This window comes from Dioscorea cayenensis, chromosome 5 (assembly GCF_009730915.1).
Source record: "Dioscorea cayenensis subsp. rotundata cultivar TDr96_F1 chromosome 5, TDr96_F1_v2_PseudoChromosome.rev07_lg8_w22 25.fasta, whole genome shotgun sequence".
Lineage (NCBI taxonomy): Eukaryota > Viridiplantae > Streptophyta > Magnoliopsida > Dioscoreales > Dioscoreaceae > Dioscorea > Dioscorea cayenensis.
In genome coordinates this window covers 1,836,621-1,852,362 of record NC_052475.1, presented here as the reverse complement: position 1 = coordinate 1,852,362, position 15,742 = coordinate 1,836,621, and the positions used below count along the sequence as shown (strand labels likewise).

General features: G+C 36.5%; 3 protein-coding genes across 3 annotated transcripts; 2 read left to right on the top strand and 1 right to left on the bottom strand.

The window, feature by feature from the left end:
• Window positions 1-318: 318 nt before the first annotated feature.
• Window positions 319-3,667, top strand: LOC120262208 (protein disulfide isomerase-like 5-2). Its single transcript, XM_039270285.1, has 5 exons — window positions 319-590; window positions 1,105-1,208; window positions 1,480-1,850; window positions 2,380-2,687; window positions 2,981-3,667. Exons 1-5 carry the CDS (start codon window positions 357-359, stop codon window positions 3,308-3,310), a joined length of 1,347 nt encoding a protein of 448 aa, XP_039126219.1. The 5' UTR covers window positions 319-356; the 3' UTR covers window positions 3,311-3,667.
• Window positions 3,668-4,150: 483 nt separating this feature from the next.
• On the bottom strand, window positions 4,151-9,328 carry LOC120261577 (cleavage stimulating factor 64). Its single transcript, XM_039269516.1, has 10 exons — window positions 9,147-9,328; window positions 8,950-9,028; window positions 8,143-8,317; window positions 7,704-7,737; window positions 7,364-7,608; window positions 7,203-7,280; window positions 6,744-6,779; window positions 6,149-6,670; window positions 5,361-5,663; window positions 4,151-4,856 (listed from the first exon to the last, which is right to left on the bottom strand). Exons 1-10 carry the CDS (start codon window positions 9,184-9,186, stop codon window positions 4,707-4,709), a joined length of 1,662 nt encoding a protein of 553 aa, XP_039125450.1. The 5' UTR covers window positions 9,187-9,328; the 3' UTR covers window positions 4,151-4,706.
• A 713-nt stretch (window positions 9,329-10,041) lies between these two features.
• On the top strand, window positions 10,042-15,737 carry LOC120261567 (dystrophia myotonica WD repeat-containing protein-like). Its single transcript, XM_039269503.1, has 11 exons — window positions 10,042-10,412; window positions 10,517-10,834; window positions 10,930-11,038; window positions 11,125-11,218; window positions 11,695-11,782; window positions 11,881-11,964; window positions 13,044-13,140; window positions 13,247-13,334; window positions 14,006-14,111; window positions 14,186-14,278; window positions 14,889-15,737. The coding sequence occupies exons 1-11, from the start codon at window positions 10,266-10,268 to the stop codon at window positions 15,318-15,320; spliced, it is 1,656 nt and encodes a 551-aa protein (XP_039125437.1). The 5' UTR covers window positions 10,042-10,265; the 3' UTR covers window positions 15,321-15,737.
• Window positions 15,738-15,742: the final 5 nt, after the last annotated feature.

The window sequence follows — 15,742 nt, the reverse complement described above, 5'->3', positions numbered from 1 at the left end:
TGACTTTATTAGCATGATCAAAAAATTGATTTGTATTAAAAAAATATATATAATTCCAAAACTTATCTTGGTTGACAAGTTGTAAATAATCTTTAAATTAATGAAAAAAATTGTTAGAAAAAAAAAACTTATACCAAAATAATATTTTAAAATCATTGAAAAAAATTCAGAAAGTTAATTATTTTTTTAATAAATACAATATAATTAATTTAGTGCTTTGCACTATGTTGATATTTTGGACTTATTCATAATTCCTGATATGTTCAGGGGGCATAGTGCTAATTTAAGGCCCAATTCATTAGGCATAAAACGCGAAACAGATAGCGAAGGAGAAGAAGAAGAAGAAGAGCGCTCTAATGGCTTCGCATCGTTCTTGGTCTAGCCCTAGTTTGGTTCCTCTTCGGGGTTTTCTATGGCTTTTGGTTTGGTTACTGTCCTTATCGCCGGCGTTGGGCCATTCCTTTCCGCGGGATGGGACGGTGATCGAGCTAGATGAGTCGAACTTTGACGCTGCGATCTCCTCCTTCGACTTTATCCTTGTTGATTTTTATGCTCCTTGGTGCGGCCACTGCAAGCGTCTCTCCCCTGAGGTTTTTTTATTACTCTCTTATAAGGATCTGTTGCTGTGTTTTCCCCCTTGTTTTTTCGTTAATTTTCGAGTATTGGAAGCTTTAGTTGCTGAAATGGATCTATTTGGATTTTTTGTTTATGTGAATGCTTAGATATGAGCAGACTTGGTGGGAAAGATGCCACCTTTGCCTATTTTTGGTTGTTCTGGGATTTGTCTTTCATTATGATTTATGCATAAGAGTTTCCTGGATGAATTATATGAGAAGTTTTATGAGAGTTGCAACTAAAGTTTGAATTAATGATATCTGGTATTTAATGCCTATCGGATCAAGAATTTTCTTCGACATACAGAGTATGTCAGAGAGCGTTGTGAGTTTCTGTATCAAAATTTGATTTTTGTGGCTTCGAAAGCTCATAACTAAGCACTTAAATTCGTTGGAAAAATTGCATTCGAGCTTTATTCTGGGAAGTGGGAATCATATATTTAATGTTATTATGGTGACAGTGATGATTCTTGTTTCTCTAATTTTGCAGTTAGATGTGGCTGCTCCAAAATTAGCCGAGTTGAATGAACCTATCGTGATTGCTAAAATAAATGCCGACAAGTACAGAAAACTTGCTACCAAATATGATATTGAGTATGTACTGATTGCCTCACTAACTCCAAGTTCATAGATTGATTTTTGTTCTTTTAATTGGCATTAGTTTTTTCTGCTTTAAATGTGTTGTATAAACTATAAAGTACTTTAATGTCTGGGTGGAGCAAGTGAAAATGGTTTTGTTAGATCTGGAACTAAAATATTTTTTAATGCTGGGGATAGTTGCATGTTGATTCATAAACTGAGCAGCTCGTGATTTGCTTCTTTCTCTTAACTGAGATGTCATTCTTGGTTTTTGGATGTTATGCAGTGGCTTCCCCACATTAAAGCTTTTCTCGCATGGTGTACCAATAGAATACACTGGTCCAAGGAAAGCTGATTTACTTGTCCGATTTTTGAAGAAGTTTGTTGCTCCGGATGTTTCTCTTCTTGAGTCAGACTCTGCTGTTCAAAGCTTTGTTGAAGCAGCTGGCACACACTTTCCTATATTCATTGGCTTTGGTGTGAATGAATCATTAATTGTTGAATTGGCCAGTAAATACAAGAAAAAAGCGTGGTTTTCTGTAGTGAAAGGTTTTTCTGAGGACATCATGATAACTTATGACTTTGACAAAGTTCCAGCTTTGGTGTCTCTTCATCCTGCTTACAATGAGCAAAGTGTCTTCTACGGCCCATTTGAAGGTGTGTTGGATAGAAATTGCAAATGATGGATTTCTTAGCCTTTTTGTGAATTCATCTGAAACATGTCTTATTTGGTCAGTGATAAGCATGTGAAAGTTTATCTAGGCTCCACAGACACCGTATTGTAACACAAGACATCTTAATATCTAACTTCATCACCATGTGCTGTCAACATGCTACTAGATAGGTTGCTTTGCATGAATTTGGCTGTAGATTGCTAATTACTTGGTCTGCTACTGCCACGAGCTCTTACGGATTTCATCTCATTTAAAAGAGCATGAAGGCCTCATTCTGAATAAGGATGCTATCACTTTCTCCATTTTTTTAATTTTTCCTTTAGGTTGTTGTCTAATTTGTGTTCATGTTGCCATTATCATAAGTTCAACATTGATGGCCACATTGATCATTTAAGTGAGCTATCTAATTGTAAGTAGATTGGGGCATCATGAATGTCAGTGCCTCCTTTAATATTGTCTTAGGATAGCATCAATGAAATATTTGATCTCATGTCCTAATGTTCTATTGGCAGGAGAATTCTTGGAGGAGTTTATCCAACATAATCAATTGCCCCTCTGTGTACCCATTACCTATGACACAGTCAAGTTGTTGAATAGCGATAAGAGGAACATTGTGCTAACAATATTGGAGGACCAGGAAGATGAGAAGGCATTAGAAATGGCCAAGAATCTGAGGGCAGCTGCTTCTGCAAATCGGGATTTACTCTTTGCATATGTTGGGTTTAAACAATGGGAAGAGTTTGTTGATACATTTGACGTTAACAAGAAGTCAGCTCTGCCTAAAATGCTTGTCTGGGATGGAAATGAAGCTTATCACTTGGTAAGTATAAACTTCTGCACTTGACAGTATAATGCCACCCTTAGCTAATGTTATTAAACTATTGAACCTATGTCTATAAGTTTATGTTAGTGTAGAACTATTCCTACATCAACAAAACAGCAAAACAATTGACAAGGATGATGACCATCAAAGATTAAAAGATGTTGCTACCATTGTTGCTTTTGCACTGGTTTATTTTCCTTTTCTCTGTGGATTTGTTCTATGCAACCATGCGCAAGCATTGTGTTATCATAAGCCAATCTTATGATGATATTTTTTGTTGTTTTTTGAAGGTCACAGGTTCAGAAACCCTTAATGATGAGGAAGATGTAAGGTCTCAGATAAGTCGATTTCTTGAAGGATACAGAGAAGGAAGAACTATACAGAAAAAGATTAGTGGACCATCTATACTCGGCTTCATCAACTCACTAATCAGCATAAAAACAGTGTATATTATTGTTTTTGTGACTGCTTTTGTCATGCTTATCCAATACTTGAGCAAACAAGGCGATTACACTCCTTCAGTGGAACAAACAAGATCACAGACTGAAGAGACTGATAGAATGGTTTCAGAGAGTGAAAATCCTAGGAAAAATTACCAACCTGGAGACAAGGAAGATTGATGACAATTGCGTCGATAGGAATAACTGAGATTTTCTTTTGTAGCACGAGGAGGTGGTGTCGGATAGCTGTTTTCTTTGCTTACAGATGAAAGAATTATCTATCTAGTTTGAAAGAATCCTCCAGATGCAATCTTAGCAGGTGATTGAGTTGATGAACACGGAGAACTTTTTCCTACGTTATTCTTGTTTCGTCTTTGTTCAGAGCCTTGCATTATTAACTTATGTGATGTTTATATGGAACAAAATGACAACCATATTTCTTTCTTTTACTTAAAAGTTAATTCATGAAGCTGCTTTCTTCTGTAACTCATCGGTGCAATTTCTGCAGATTTAGTAAGGTTTTTGTTTCTGTGTTTATTTAAAGTGTTTATAATTGAGATGTTTACATTTTACAAAAGCATTAGTTGTTTCATTTCACTTATGGCCAGAAATATTTGTATTTATAATGTTATGACCATAAAATTTATTTCTATAGCATGAAAAACACTTAATTTTTTTTTTTTGTACTTGTATTTATAAGGGCTTGTTTTAAGGTTATTTCCGATGCCATGTCAGTGTCACATCAATAAACTCACGGAAACAACTTTAAAATAGGCCATTATGATCACAGGTGTAACTAGAGAAAAGTTAAGTGACATTTGTGTTATAAAAAAAAAAAACTTTGTGACCACAACGTTATAAAGTGCAAACATTTGTGACCATAAATGAGATGAACCTCTCTCTCTATATATATATATATATGCTACCAGAGATATTGGGAAACAAAGAACATCCAATGGTCATTTGCACTGCAAAACACATTAAATGAAAAATAATTCATCATTTCATTACTGAGTTGCTAAGTTGAATGCAGAAGTAATTCATTTAAAAAGTTGATTTCCTTCAAAAGGAAATAATCCAAATAAGAAATGAGGAGCATTTGCTTCCATTACAACAAGAATTGTAGCTCCAGACTTATTGCCTATCCACTGAATGTTAAATGAACAAAAGCATGAAATCAGAACAGTACAGAGACACAAACATGAATTTAAGTGATAACAATGCATTTTCTTTTTGAAACCTATATATTACAATGTTACAAGGAATGCCTGAAAGCAGGGGGAAGGTGTCTCGCATTTACTGACATTGAATAATGATGAGAATTATTCCTGCCATGCTTCGTCCATTCATCTGAAATTTAGTTATCTAAACAGCAGATAATGCACAGAAGTGGGAAATTCTTTGAACAGATGATTGATGAGGAAAAAATCAGGGCGCTTGATTTGAAAGAATACCATCCGTGGGCGTGTTGACTTTGGTCAGCTGATGGCGGTGATAATTAGCCAACGCCAACGCCAACGCCACTGAATTGTATTCAAAGAGTCAACTGAAGCCAAAGCAGTTGTCACTGCAGTTGTCACTGATTGCGGGTTGATAGCAACTTCAAACTCATAGCCTTTTGGAGCTCAAGCACTTGCTCACGCTGCTCTGCAGGTAGTGAACTTAGCTGCTCGGGTGTTAGATTCATCACTTGCTGCAGAAGAGCTGACTCCACTTCAAGTGGAATCTGTGCAGAATAAATAAAATTTTAAGTGGTAGAACTAGAATAAGAAATTAGCAGAAGTACACACACACACAGCATGAAGAAGATCATGATGTACATACAACTTAAACTGCAGAGACCAGATGAATCATAATAAAAAGACACAGGAATAATCGTTTTAATTTACACATAAAAAGACAATGGAAGTCTCAATTATTGCCATTTAACCGGTAAGATGACCCCAAGCACTCTTAAATGTCACAGGTCATACTCTACAAGTTAAGTGAAATACACTAATGAAAACTCTATAACCTGTGGCAGTATTTTAAACAGCAAGAGTTATGCACAACTAGAAACATAAATCAGGATCTACTAATTTGTACAAAAAGCATCATAGTGAAATTTCCAAGTTCATTTGCATCACCAGAGCTTACAGAAAATAGTGTAAATAAAGACGTGCAATTAAAAAAAAAGATTGAGCAATGTAGATAATTCTGCAAGCCAGATGTGAAATGGTCAACATAGTACCTGAGGTGTATGTTTCTCAGATTGTTGTGTCCCTTCCATGCCAAGCATTTGGCTTCCAGATGTAGAATTCACAGGAGGTGCAAAGCTTCCATGTTCTGATCTTGCAAGTTTCAAAGGACGACCTATTGATTCTGCTATATCACCTCTGATGCCTGATGGCTCCATAGAGCCAATGCCTGAATTGGGATAGATGTTGGCTCTAGGAACCCAATTTGATTCATGAGCAAATGAAGTAGATGTTCCAGGTTCACTTGGAAGCATCTCTACTCTACCAGTCACAGTCGAATAATTTGATGGTCTACTCTGTTGCAAATAATTCAACATCAGAAAAATTATAAATATAAAAAAAAAAAAAACTCTCGGGTAAGGGTTGCCAAACAAATATAATCTCAATTTTCAGTAGCCTAAATCATGTGTTTGTCCTTGTATGGATTAAAATGCAGTTAAAAAGTGGTGCACCATGTACTAGAAAATAGAAGTGTTTCATGTTTTCTTGCCCAAAGAACTGAATATCAACTTTTGAACTCTCAAAACCAAGATTTCATTATGTTGGGTAGATTTAAAAATTATCTACATGAGATGAAGAAATGATTGGAAAACAAATTCAAAAGGCCATGTAGGCACCAGTATAAATTTCCATTTATTTAGATCTAATGACACTGAGCATTTCTAGTTACCTAAAGATGGTATTCCGAAACACTGCAATAAAGTGAAATAAAGCTCAAATAAACCACTTAGCTATGTCTGTGTTGTCTACGTTGTGATATAAGTTGGTGAAATTAACATGCCTGAGAGGTTAGTGCATGTGGGGGAAGCGACTGATGGAGATTTGTATCTGGAAGGGCTGGCTGAGCATGATACCCCAAATGGGCAGGTCTAGATTGCCGCACCATTGACGGTGGAAGAGGTGCTTTCAGACCTTTAAAACTTGTCAGAGATGAAGCTTGGGGTGGAATTGGATGGCCACCAAGAGATTGTGGCTGTGCAGGTGGAATTTTACCAACTCCTGATAATCCTGGCATTGCTTCCTGTGAAATAACTGGAGCCTGGAGTGATGCTTGGTGCTGAAATCTAGGTCGAGTGGGCATGCTAAGAGGTGGAAGTGAAGACTGCTGGATGGGAATAGGATTTTGTGGATTATTTGACAACAGAGTGTCTGGAGGTCTTAACAACATTGCACTGTGTCCATCATTTTGTAAAGGAATCTGCAAAGTTGTTTGCCCGGGATATAATGGTACTGCAGGTTTCAAATCCTGCATGCCATTTTGGAACGCTAGTTGTTGGGGTTGCTGTGGTCTAACCATCTGAAGCTGCAACCAGGTCCAGAAAAAGGTAAGAATCTTGACAAGCAAAATGGCTGAATTTTAGGTAAACAAAACTAACCATCTGTGGGGAAACCAACCCAAGCATTATTTGTGCCTGCACAACAGGTTCAGAAAAGAATATAACATCCTCTTGCTTTTATAAATAGAAAAACATCAATCCAAACACATAATGCAGAATTGATTTATTGAAAAAAAAAGTTGACAGCATACAAATTTTGACACATGCTTATGAATGGTATTGAAAATTGTAACTGTAACATTGCTGGTGCATTAGCTGCGTATCACATAACTCCATATTTCTAAACTAAATCTTGCAACAGACCCAGGGCAGGCAAGGATGGCTGATGACATTCTAGCAATACATTATTGATGCTTTCAGAAGTATGGGAAGTTTCTGACAGTGGCAACTTCAATAATCTCCAAACATATAACTAGGAGGGCAATAGTTACGTCTATATGTTGCTGACCTATTAAATGAACAGATGTAAGGCATACAAATTTGACTTAGCACACAGACCTGAAATATGGCCTTTGGCAACTGCGTATATCCTTGCAGCAGTTGTTGAGCTAGCGCCTTATTGTTAGTAGCAAGGGTCTGCATTGAGTTAACACCAAGAATCACATCAAGAAAAATGAGGAATCCATTCCGTGGAAGCATGGAGAATTAAGACAACACACCTTCAGCTCAGATAAAACTTCATTCAATTGGAATTTGGACATTTTGGCAAGATAATGAGTCAAAGGATCATTTCCTGCAGTAGACTGGTTTTGCGAACCATTCTGCAGAGATGAACCAGTTGTTTGAGATCCACCCAAAGCTCCAGCCATGACCGTAGAAGCAACAACAGCCAATTGTAAGCCTGCAGGTTGATGGACAGATGGATCCCCAGGAAGCGGGGGACCAGAAACCGGTTTTGAGGCATCTGCAAGGTTGTCCAGTATCATTTATGAAAGAATTACGCTATGAATCCAAAAGATAGTTAATAAACAAATTAGACCTTTTTTTTGTCAAAAAGACCTGTGTTTGGCATCAACCCTGGGCCACCTCGACCCTGCAGCATGCAGTTTTTATAAGAACAGAGAAATCGCTAAAAGTATATCCACATTATCTGTGAAGTCCTGAATATTATGCTTCACCAAATAATTTCTGACATGATATAAAAGTAACAACTGGAAAATAAAGGCATGAGATTACAGAAGATTTTTAAGGCAATATGTGCAACTTCAAGGACAGGTAAAGTCTATTAAATAAAATAAAATTTTGGACTAGAAAAACAAGGCATGCTAAGATAATTTCAATAGGTGTATTATTGAGGTTTTAAAAGTGGCAAAAGAACTGTTGATAAATAAATTGTTAGGATATAACAAAGTGAAGTGCTTAGCCATTTATAAAACACTACACAACAAATGAAAGGGGCAGTTCTAAATACTTGCTTGAATCATGCCAAGATACCAACCTGTTCTCTATTTCTATCAGATCCTTTATCATTTTCAGCAAAGTCAACCCTTAACTGCCGACCATTTATCTCATAACCCTGGAGGTTTCTCCGAGCACTCAGAGCTGTTTCTTCATCCTTGTACTCACAGAATCCATACCCTTTTGGCTTACCTGTTTCTCTATCAAGTACTAATCTGCACAAGAAATGCATTATGAACCACTTAGTGAAGCAAACAAAACAATACATGTGCAAGCTATAACATCATGATGGTGAATTACGAAGACCATTTGAAATCCGAACAACATATTCTACTCAAGGTAGAATCAATTAGCATGTTCAAGTGTGTCATATACAGAAGAATATATCAAAGCAGTCTGGTTAAGGACAGGATTAATGAGAAAATATAGGGAAAACAACATGAAACATCCACATCCTCTACTACATCAAAGATGCCATATGCATACTTGCTCATGAAAAGATTTTCAACTTCAATACATCCAAATAAAAGACATTATGCAAAATTTTGTCTTTTTCATAAATTTATCTAAGATTTGAGAATATAGTCAGCATGAAGAGTTACATGAATTCGTTATAAGCCATAAATAAACAGAAAAAACAAGAAACTGCCACAGTTGCAATATATTATGTATCGCTTAAACATATCATCAAAACTACCAAGAAAACCAAGTCAAAATCCACATATTTCAGTCATAAACCTACAATAAAAAAAAGCTTCAAACTTTGCAACAGACAACAGAAACAGCACCAAAAGCACAGAGAAAACCAAACACCGAGATCCAAATTCTAGGGTTTCAGAATACCAACCGGAACGTGACCACCGGGCCAACCTCCTCGCAAATTTGTATAAGTTGCTCCTCCGTTGCATCATAGGGTATGTTCCCGACTGCAAAAAACCACAAAACTCGCATCAAAACCTAAATTTTGAATCCCAAAACCTATACAAATCCCAAAAAAAAACACAATCCCAAAAGGAAAGAAAAGAAATCAACGCGCATACTAACCGAAAACGCAACGGTGCTGGGAGCTGGCGGCCGCCGCCATATCATAGCATCAGGAAGAGAGCCGGCGGTGCTCCGATGGCGCGAATTAGAAACCGAAAACACTCAAAGCCGCGACGCATGGAACTCTATTGGGACTGTGAAATAAATATAGAGAAAAAAGAGGGGGTTTTATGTAAAAGTCCTTTGAATTGGGATCTTGTGCATCGTGTTCCAGATATGCGCTTGAGTAGGTTTCGAAATACTGTGTTATTAATTCGCACGTGTTTTGCACGTGACCATGATTTATTTATATGTGTTTATTTGTCTAGAAAAATATCTAAATAATAAATGAAAATAAACAAAACATAAATAACAGATATAAAAATAGATTTTTTTAAAAAAAATTTGAAATCAAAATCCAGTAATTATTAAATATTTTTAATCCTTAATAATATTTTTAAAAAAAATATTTTATATATCATTAATGACAAGTACTGTTTAATTTAATATAAAAAATTACACACATATATATATATAGTAATGTTATCTAGGTCAAATTGTTGATCGTTGAATGATTGACATTAAGTATAAATGCCATTTTTTTTTTAATTTTTAATTTATTTTATAATCTAAATAGTTAATGTTTTATAATTTTAAAAATTTAAAAATTTATACGAAACTCTATATTATAGTTTATTTTTTTATCAATTATTTATGATAAAATTTCAAAATATTAAGAATAAAATCATAATCAACGGTAAATTTTTATTTTTTAAAAAAAAATAATAAGAACCCATTTTTTTCAATAAATAAAATTAAATTTTATAAAAAAAATAAATAAATAAAATTTAAATTTAAGAAATAAAAAATTATTAAAACTGGTTTGAATATTCACTGGATGGGATCGTTACCACAATCGATTTCTTTCTCTCTCTCTCTCTCTCTCTCTCTCTTTCTCTCCGAAGGATCGAGGCCCGAAATCTCACGCTTTCTCTCAACTCACGACGAGCTCTATAGTACCTCGCCGGCCATCGATCGCCGCCGACGGGCGAGAAGAACGAGCTATCGAGGAGCCATCGGAGAATGAGATGAAGGAGGGGATGATCGAGACGGAAAACTAGAGATCATCGTTGTGGAATCATGGCTTCATCGTCGTCTTCCTTCAACGCGCAGTCGCCGGGGCTAAAGACGTATTTCAAGACTCCCGAAGGGCGATACAAGCTCCAGTACGAGAAGACTCACCCTGCTGGCCTCCTCCACTACTCCCATGGCAAGGCTGTGTCTCAGGTGAGGCTTGATTGGTCTCATATCTTCATAGGGTTAGGGTTTTGTTCTTGAATTCGCTGATGTTTCTTGGGCTGAAGACGGGATTGAATGATGATTTGGTTTAGTTGACGATCGCTTATCTGAGAGAGAAGCCGGCGGCGCAGCCGCCGGCGACGCCGACGACACCGGGTTCTGGAGGTGGGGTGCGATCGGCGGCGGCGAGGTTTCTTGGCGCCGGGAATGGGAGCCGGGCGCTGAGCTTTGTTGGCGGGAATGGAGTGAACCGAGGGGTCTCGGGGAGCGCGAGGATCGGAGGGTCTGTTGGAGTCTCTGTGGGATCGAGTGGCCCGTTTGCGAGTTCGAATTATGATGGAAAAGGGACTTACTTGATCTTCAACGCCGGGGACACACTATTCATCAGCGACCTTAATTCACATGACAAGGTCTTGCATTTCATCTATGAATTTATATTTCTCGGCTGCAGATTTTGGTGTGCTTTAATTAAGGTGGACTTCTTTGTTCAATTCTTCATCTTCAGGACCCGATTAAGTGTATTCACTTCAGTAATTCCAACCCTAGCTGCCATGCTTTCGATGCGGATGCTATTGATGGGCATGATTTACTCATTGGCCTGCATTCTGGAGATGGTGACTTTATTTTTGCACTTTATGATGTCTTTCTTGTGTTTCTTTGTGCTTGTGGTTTTAAATTGATTGGATTATTATTGTTATAGTTTACTCGGTATCATTGAGGCAGCAGTTGCAGGATGTTGGGAAGAAGCTTGTGGGAGTTCAGCATTACAACAAAGATGGGGCAATTAATAACAGGCATGGTTCTCTTCTGTCTGCTTCTGTTATGCTGTTGGTGTATGTGTTTTTATGTGGATCAATATGGTTCTGCATGTATTCTGTCCTAGCATATGCGTTTTGGATTTATAATGAATGCTTTTATGAGCTTTTAATAAACATCTTGTTATTCCTTAGGTGTTTGTTTTGCTGGAATTTGATATATTTAAAAAACTTAAGATCTAAATAAAAAATAAATAGATTTAATTTAGATAGTGCAGTTAGGTACATTCTGGTAGATGTGTCACAACATATGGCTACCATTACTAATGGAAATACTTAGGCTTAGTTCCTATTTCAACTAGACTTTTGAAAATACTCTTTTTTGGGTATCTCATTCGATGAATGCTTGATCATGGTGAGTTGTATAGATTTTGTATTAGCCTGTCACCTTCGAATTATTATGTAGTTATTTTAATTTGCTTTGTTAATCAGCAGATGTTCTTTGTTTCATGCAGTCGATGCACTTGCATCTCATGGGTTCCGGAAGGTGATGGGATATTTGTTGTTGCCCATGCTGATGGAAATCTATATGTGTATGACAAAGTGGGTTAGAATGATTATACAAATTTTCAGTGAATGCTTTTCATTTTATTGGTTTTGTATCTCACTTGTACTTGGATGGTTTTGCTTTATTTGTTTAGAGCAAGGATGGTGCTACTGATTGTTCCTTTCCGGTGGTCAAGGATCAAACACAATTCACAGTTTCACATGCCAGATCTAGTAAGGTTAGCTTTTAACATACATATATTCTATTCTGTTTTCGGGTAAAAGTTCTATGAATTTGTTCCCTTAGCAACTGTTAAGCTTAGATATTTTCTGCAGCTTGGTGAATTGCATGTGATGTTTAAGTTAGAGAAAGGATATCCCTGTTTAATGTCATGCCTTCTCTTTTTTCTATATGCTTATCATATTTTCCTTTAGAAGGGCAGAAAAGATTATTGAAACAAAGATAAATGTCACATATTTTTAATCTTCCATTAGGAAATCTAGTTTGTACTTACCCAAGATGAGCTTCACAAAAAACCACCTCGCCAAGTTGAGTTCTCAGACTGTATTTAGTTTTAAACCCTAATTTGTTAACTTAAAGAAAAATGAAATAAAGATTTGTTTTATTTCAAATTGGGTATTTCTTGATCACGTTGCTACTATTGTAAAGTACCCCAGAAAAATCCTTGCATTTTGATATGGTTTCATGTAAAGCAAAATAATTAGTACGTAGCTTGAGATGCAATGCTTAATCTATTTTGAAAGCATTACTTGGTGTGTAGGATCTTGACAATTATAGCCTTTGCTGGTCTCTTTATTTATATTTGTGAAAAGTGGTTATGGAGGTTTCTTTCTCTTGATATGCGTAGTGCTCTTTAGATTTTTTTGTCTTCTGGGAATTATGCCTGATTATTATATTTTTCCTAATGGTCAGTTGATTATTTCAGTAATCAGGTTTTACTCAACCTGCATACCTAATTTTGTGAAAGTTTGTGTTGGGTTACTCTCCTTTTAAAGGCATGCATGCTTGAAATTTTGATTGTTTTGTTGCAAAATGGGGACAAAAACTTTGTAGCATAATTGTTTGCAATTAGGTCTGAACTGGGGAAGTGGTGCCATTTTGCCAATGGTTATGACTTATGAATAGACGTATGACAATAAACTGCTTAACTAGTGCACTTGACCTCTTTAGTCCTTCATTTTCTCTATTAGGTATACATGTTTGACTTTGGTTTCTAATTATATAATTCAGGTCATTATATGTCTTTGGCTTCACCGAATAATCTGCATAGTTTGCATTTTCTTTATTTAATTGCAGAGCAATCCCATTGCTAGATGGCACATTTGTCAAGGTTCAATCAACAGTATTTCTTTCTCCACAGACGGAACACATTTAGCAACTGTTGGCAGAGATGGTATTTGTTCTATTAAATGTGTTAATAGCTATCATTGGTGTTATTTGATGTTGATCCACCATCCAAGAACTTTTAATTTTTCTATGACTCGGAGTTTCCTCTGCAGGTTATTTAAGAGTATTTGATTATTCAAAAGAGCTATTGATATGTGGAGGGAAAAGTTATTATGGTGCTTTGCTGTGCTGTGCATGGAGGTAAAGGCAAGGATGACTGATATGGGTTGTGTAATTTCATTCAAGAAGCAGTGAGATTTGATGTTTCTTTTTGATGCTTGGGGCAATATCACATGTTTATTCTATCTAATGAAAAATGTTTATTCCCTTATTATGTGATGATATGTATGTATGTATGTATGTATGTATGTATGTATAAATGGTGCATCCTCTAGCGATGGAAGGTTTTGAATTTTTTTCAAGCACTTTTGCATCATCCGGTTGTTTTTATCACCATTTTTTCCTTATCTTTGTACTTTATTTACTGCTTTCTGTTGTTAGTTCTCCATCAAGTGCCATTTATAGACTTTATTTAAAATTCTACATGTTTTACTTTTAAAAATACTGCAAATACTCCTAGAATTTGTTGTACATTGATCACAGTCATTGTATAATTTCTGCATCCCATCACTCTGCTCATCTCGTGCATGGATCCATTTTATTTGTGATATCTCAGTTTAGTAAAATAGCACCTTACAGTGTTTGTGTAATGTAATTTCTCTTTTTGAATGGTCTTTTTTTGTTCAAGTCCGTTTTGTTTATGATGCCCAAGTCACGTATTTTATTAGCTTACACCATTATTGTAGGAAAGATCTATGTAATTTATTTATTTTTATGTGTGAACAATAACACATGGTGCTATTGTTTTTTAGCCCGGATGGGAAATATATATTGACGGGTGGTGAAGATGATTTGGTACAAGTTTGGAGCATGGAAGACTGGAAGCTAGTGGCATGGGGGGAAGGGCATAATTCATGGGTAAACTTTCTATAGTTTTGAAAGTTAGACCATTAACATTAGGAATCTCAAGTATATGCTATCATGCTGGCCAGGTTAGTGGAGTGGCTTTCGATTCTTATTGGTCTGTGCCAAATTCAGATGGGACCGGAGAAAATGTGATGTATCGCTTTGGTTCAGTTGGCCAGGTAAAGTATAATTCTGTAAATTATTATACCAAGGCTACTACAATTTTGATGATCTAAATATAACCATATGGCGTAACTTACCATTGACTGTTCATCAGTTAAAACTTATAAATCACAGATGCACATGTGATCTCAGTTGACCGAGAATTAATACACAGATTTTGAATCGCGTATTTGAGACGTCTTACTGATCACATCCTGTGGGTTGAGTTGTTATTCTAAAAGTAATTGATGGACTTTAAATGCATCCTATCTCTGCTTTTATTGATTTATTTAATGTCCTTTTGCTGTGGTTGTTATATCTATTTTTGCAATTAACTGTACCTTATATATTAAATTATCAATTTACATCTGATGATAAAAGTTTGCTTAAACCTTTTGCTGCTTGACCTATCAGATGAGTAATATATATATATATATATATGATTGTCTGTTGATTGATATATTTGTGTGTTCTCTCTGTTGTGCTTCATACACTTTTCCGTTGATATTGAAACTCTGCCTGCATGTCATTCACACACCAGGAGGCTATTATATGAAAAAATAACACCACTAGTCTGTCTGTGGCCAGGTTATGTAGTGATGAACTACTTGTATTATGTTTTTGCAGGATACCCAATTGCTTCTATGGGACTTGGTAATGGATGAAATTGTTGTCCCATTACGTTGCTACCCATCTGGTGGGTCACCTACTCTTAGCAGTGGAAGTCCTTCAGCACATTGGGACAGTATCGTCCCTATCGGCACCCTTCAACCAGCCCCAAGCATGCGAGATGTCCCAAAACTTTCACCTGTAGTTGCTCACCGTGCCCACGTAGAACCTCTGGCTGGCTTGATCTTTACTCAGGACTCTGTTCTAACAATCTGCAGGGAGGGACATATTAAGATCTGGGTGAGACCCATTCAAGGAGATAGCAGCCAATCAAATGCTTCTGTTACCGCCCTTGGTTCGGACGGTTCAATAGATATGCTTGTCACAACATCTGCCAGATCAATTGGTTCTAATTACAAGCAACCACCACCCATTCTTTTGGCAGACTGAAGGCATATTGCTCCAGGTTCCGGACTTTTGACACATGCATAGCATTCATAGTCACTGGCCCCCTTCAATCCCGGTGACAAATCTTCGTGGTTTTGACGTGTTTTTTGTGCTTGGAAAAAGGTTAGGAGCAACAAGCGAAGCAACCGAGGTTTTTACGCCATAAGATGTGTTCGATTGCAGCATGTCGGCTCTTGCCATTTGTGTGGCAGCAAAAAGAAAATAATCAAACTTGTTCATGTATAGAGTTATATAAGATTTTAACCTCAGTGTTTTAGTGCTTTTCTTTTTGGCTCATGCTAAATAACATCTCTTTATTAGGGGTAGTACAAATGTGCTTTATTTTTTATTTTTGCCTGATGACACAGTTAAATTTGTTTATCTTGATTGCATTGGAAGACTTGGGTGGGCTCACTACTACTTTT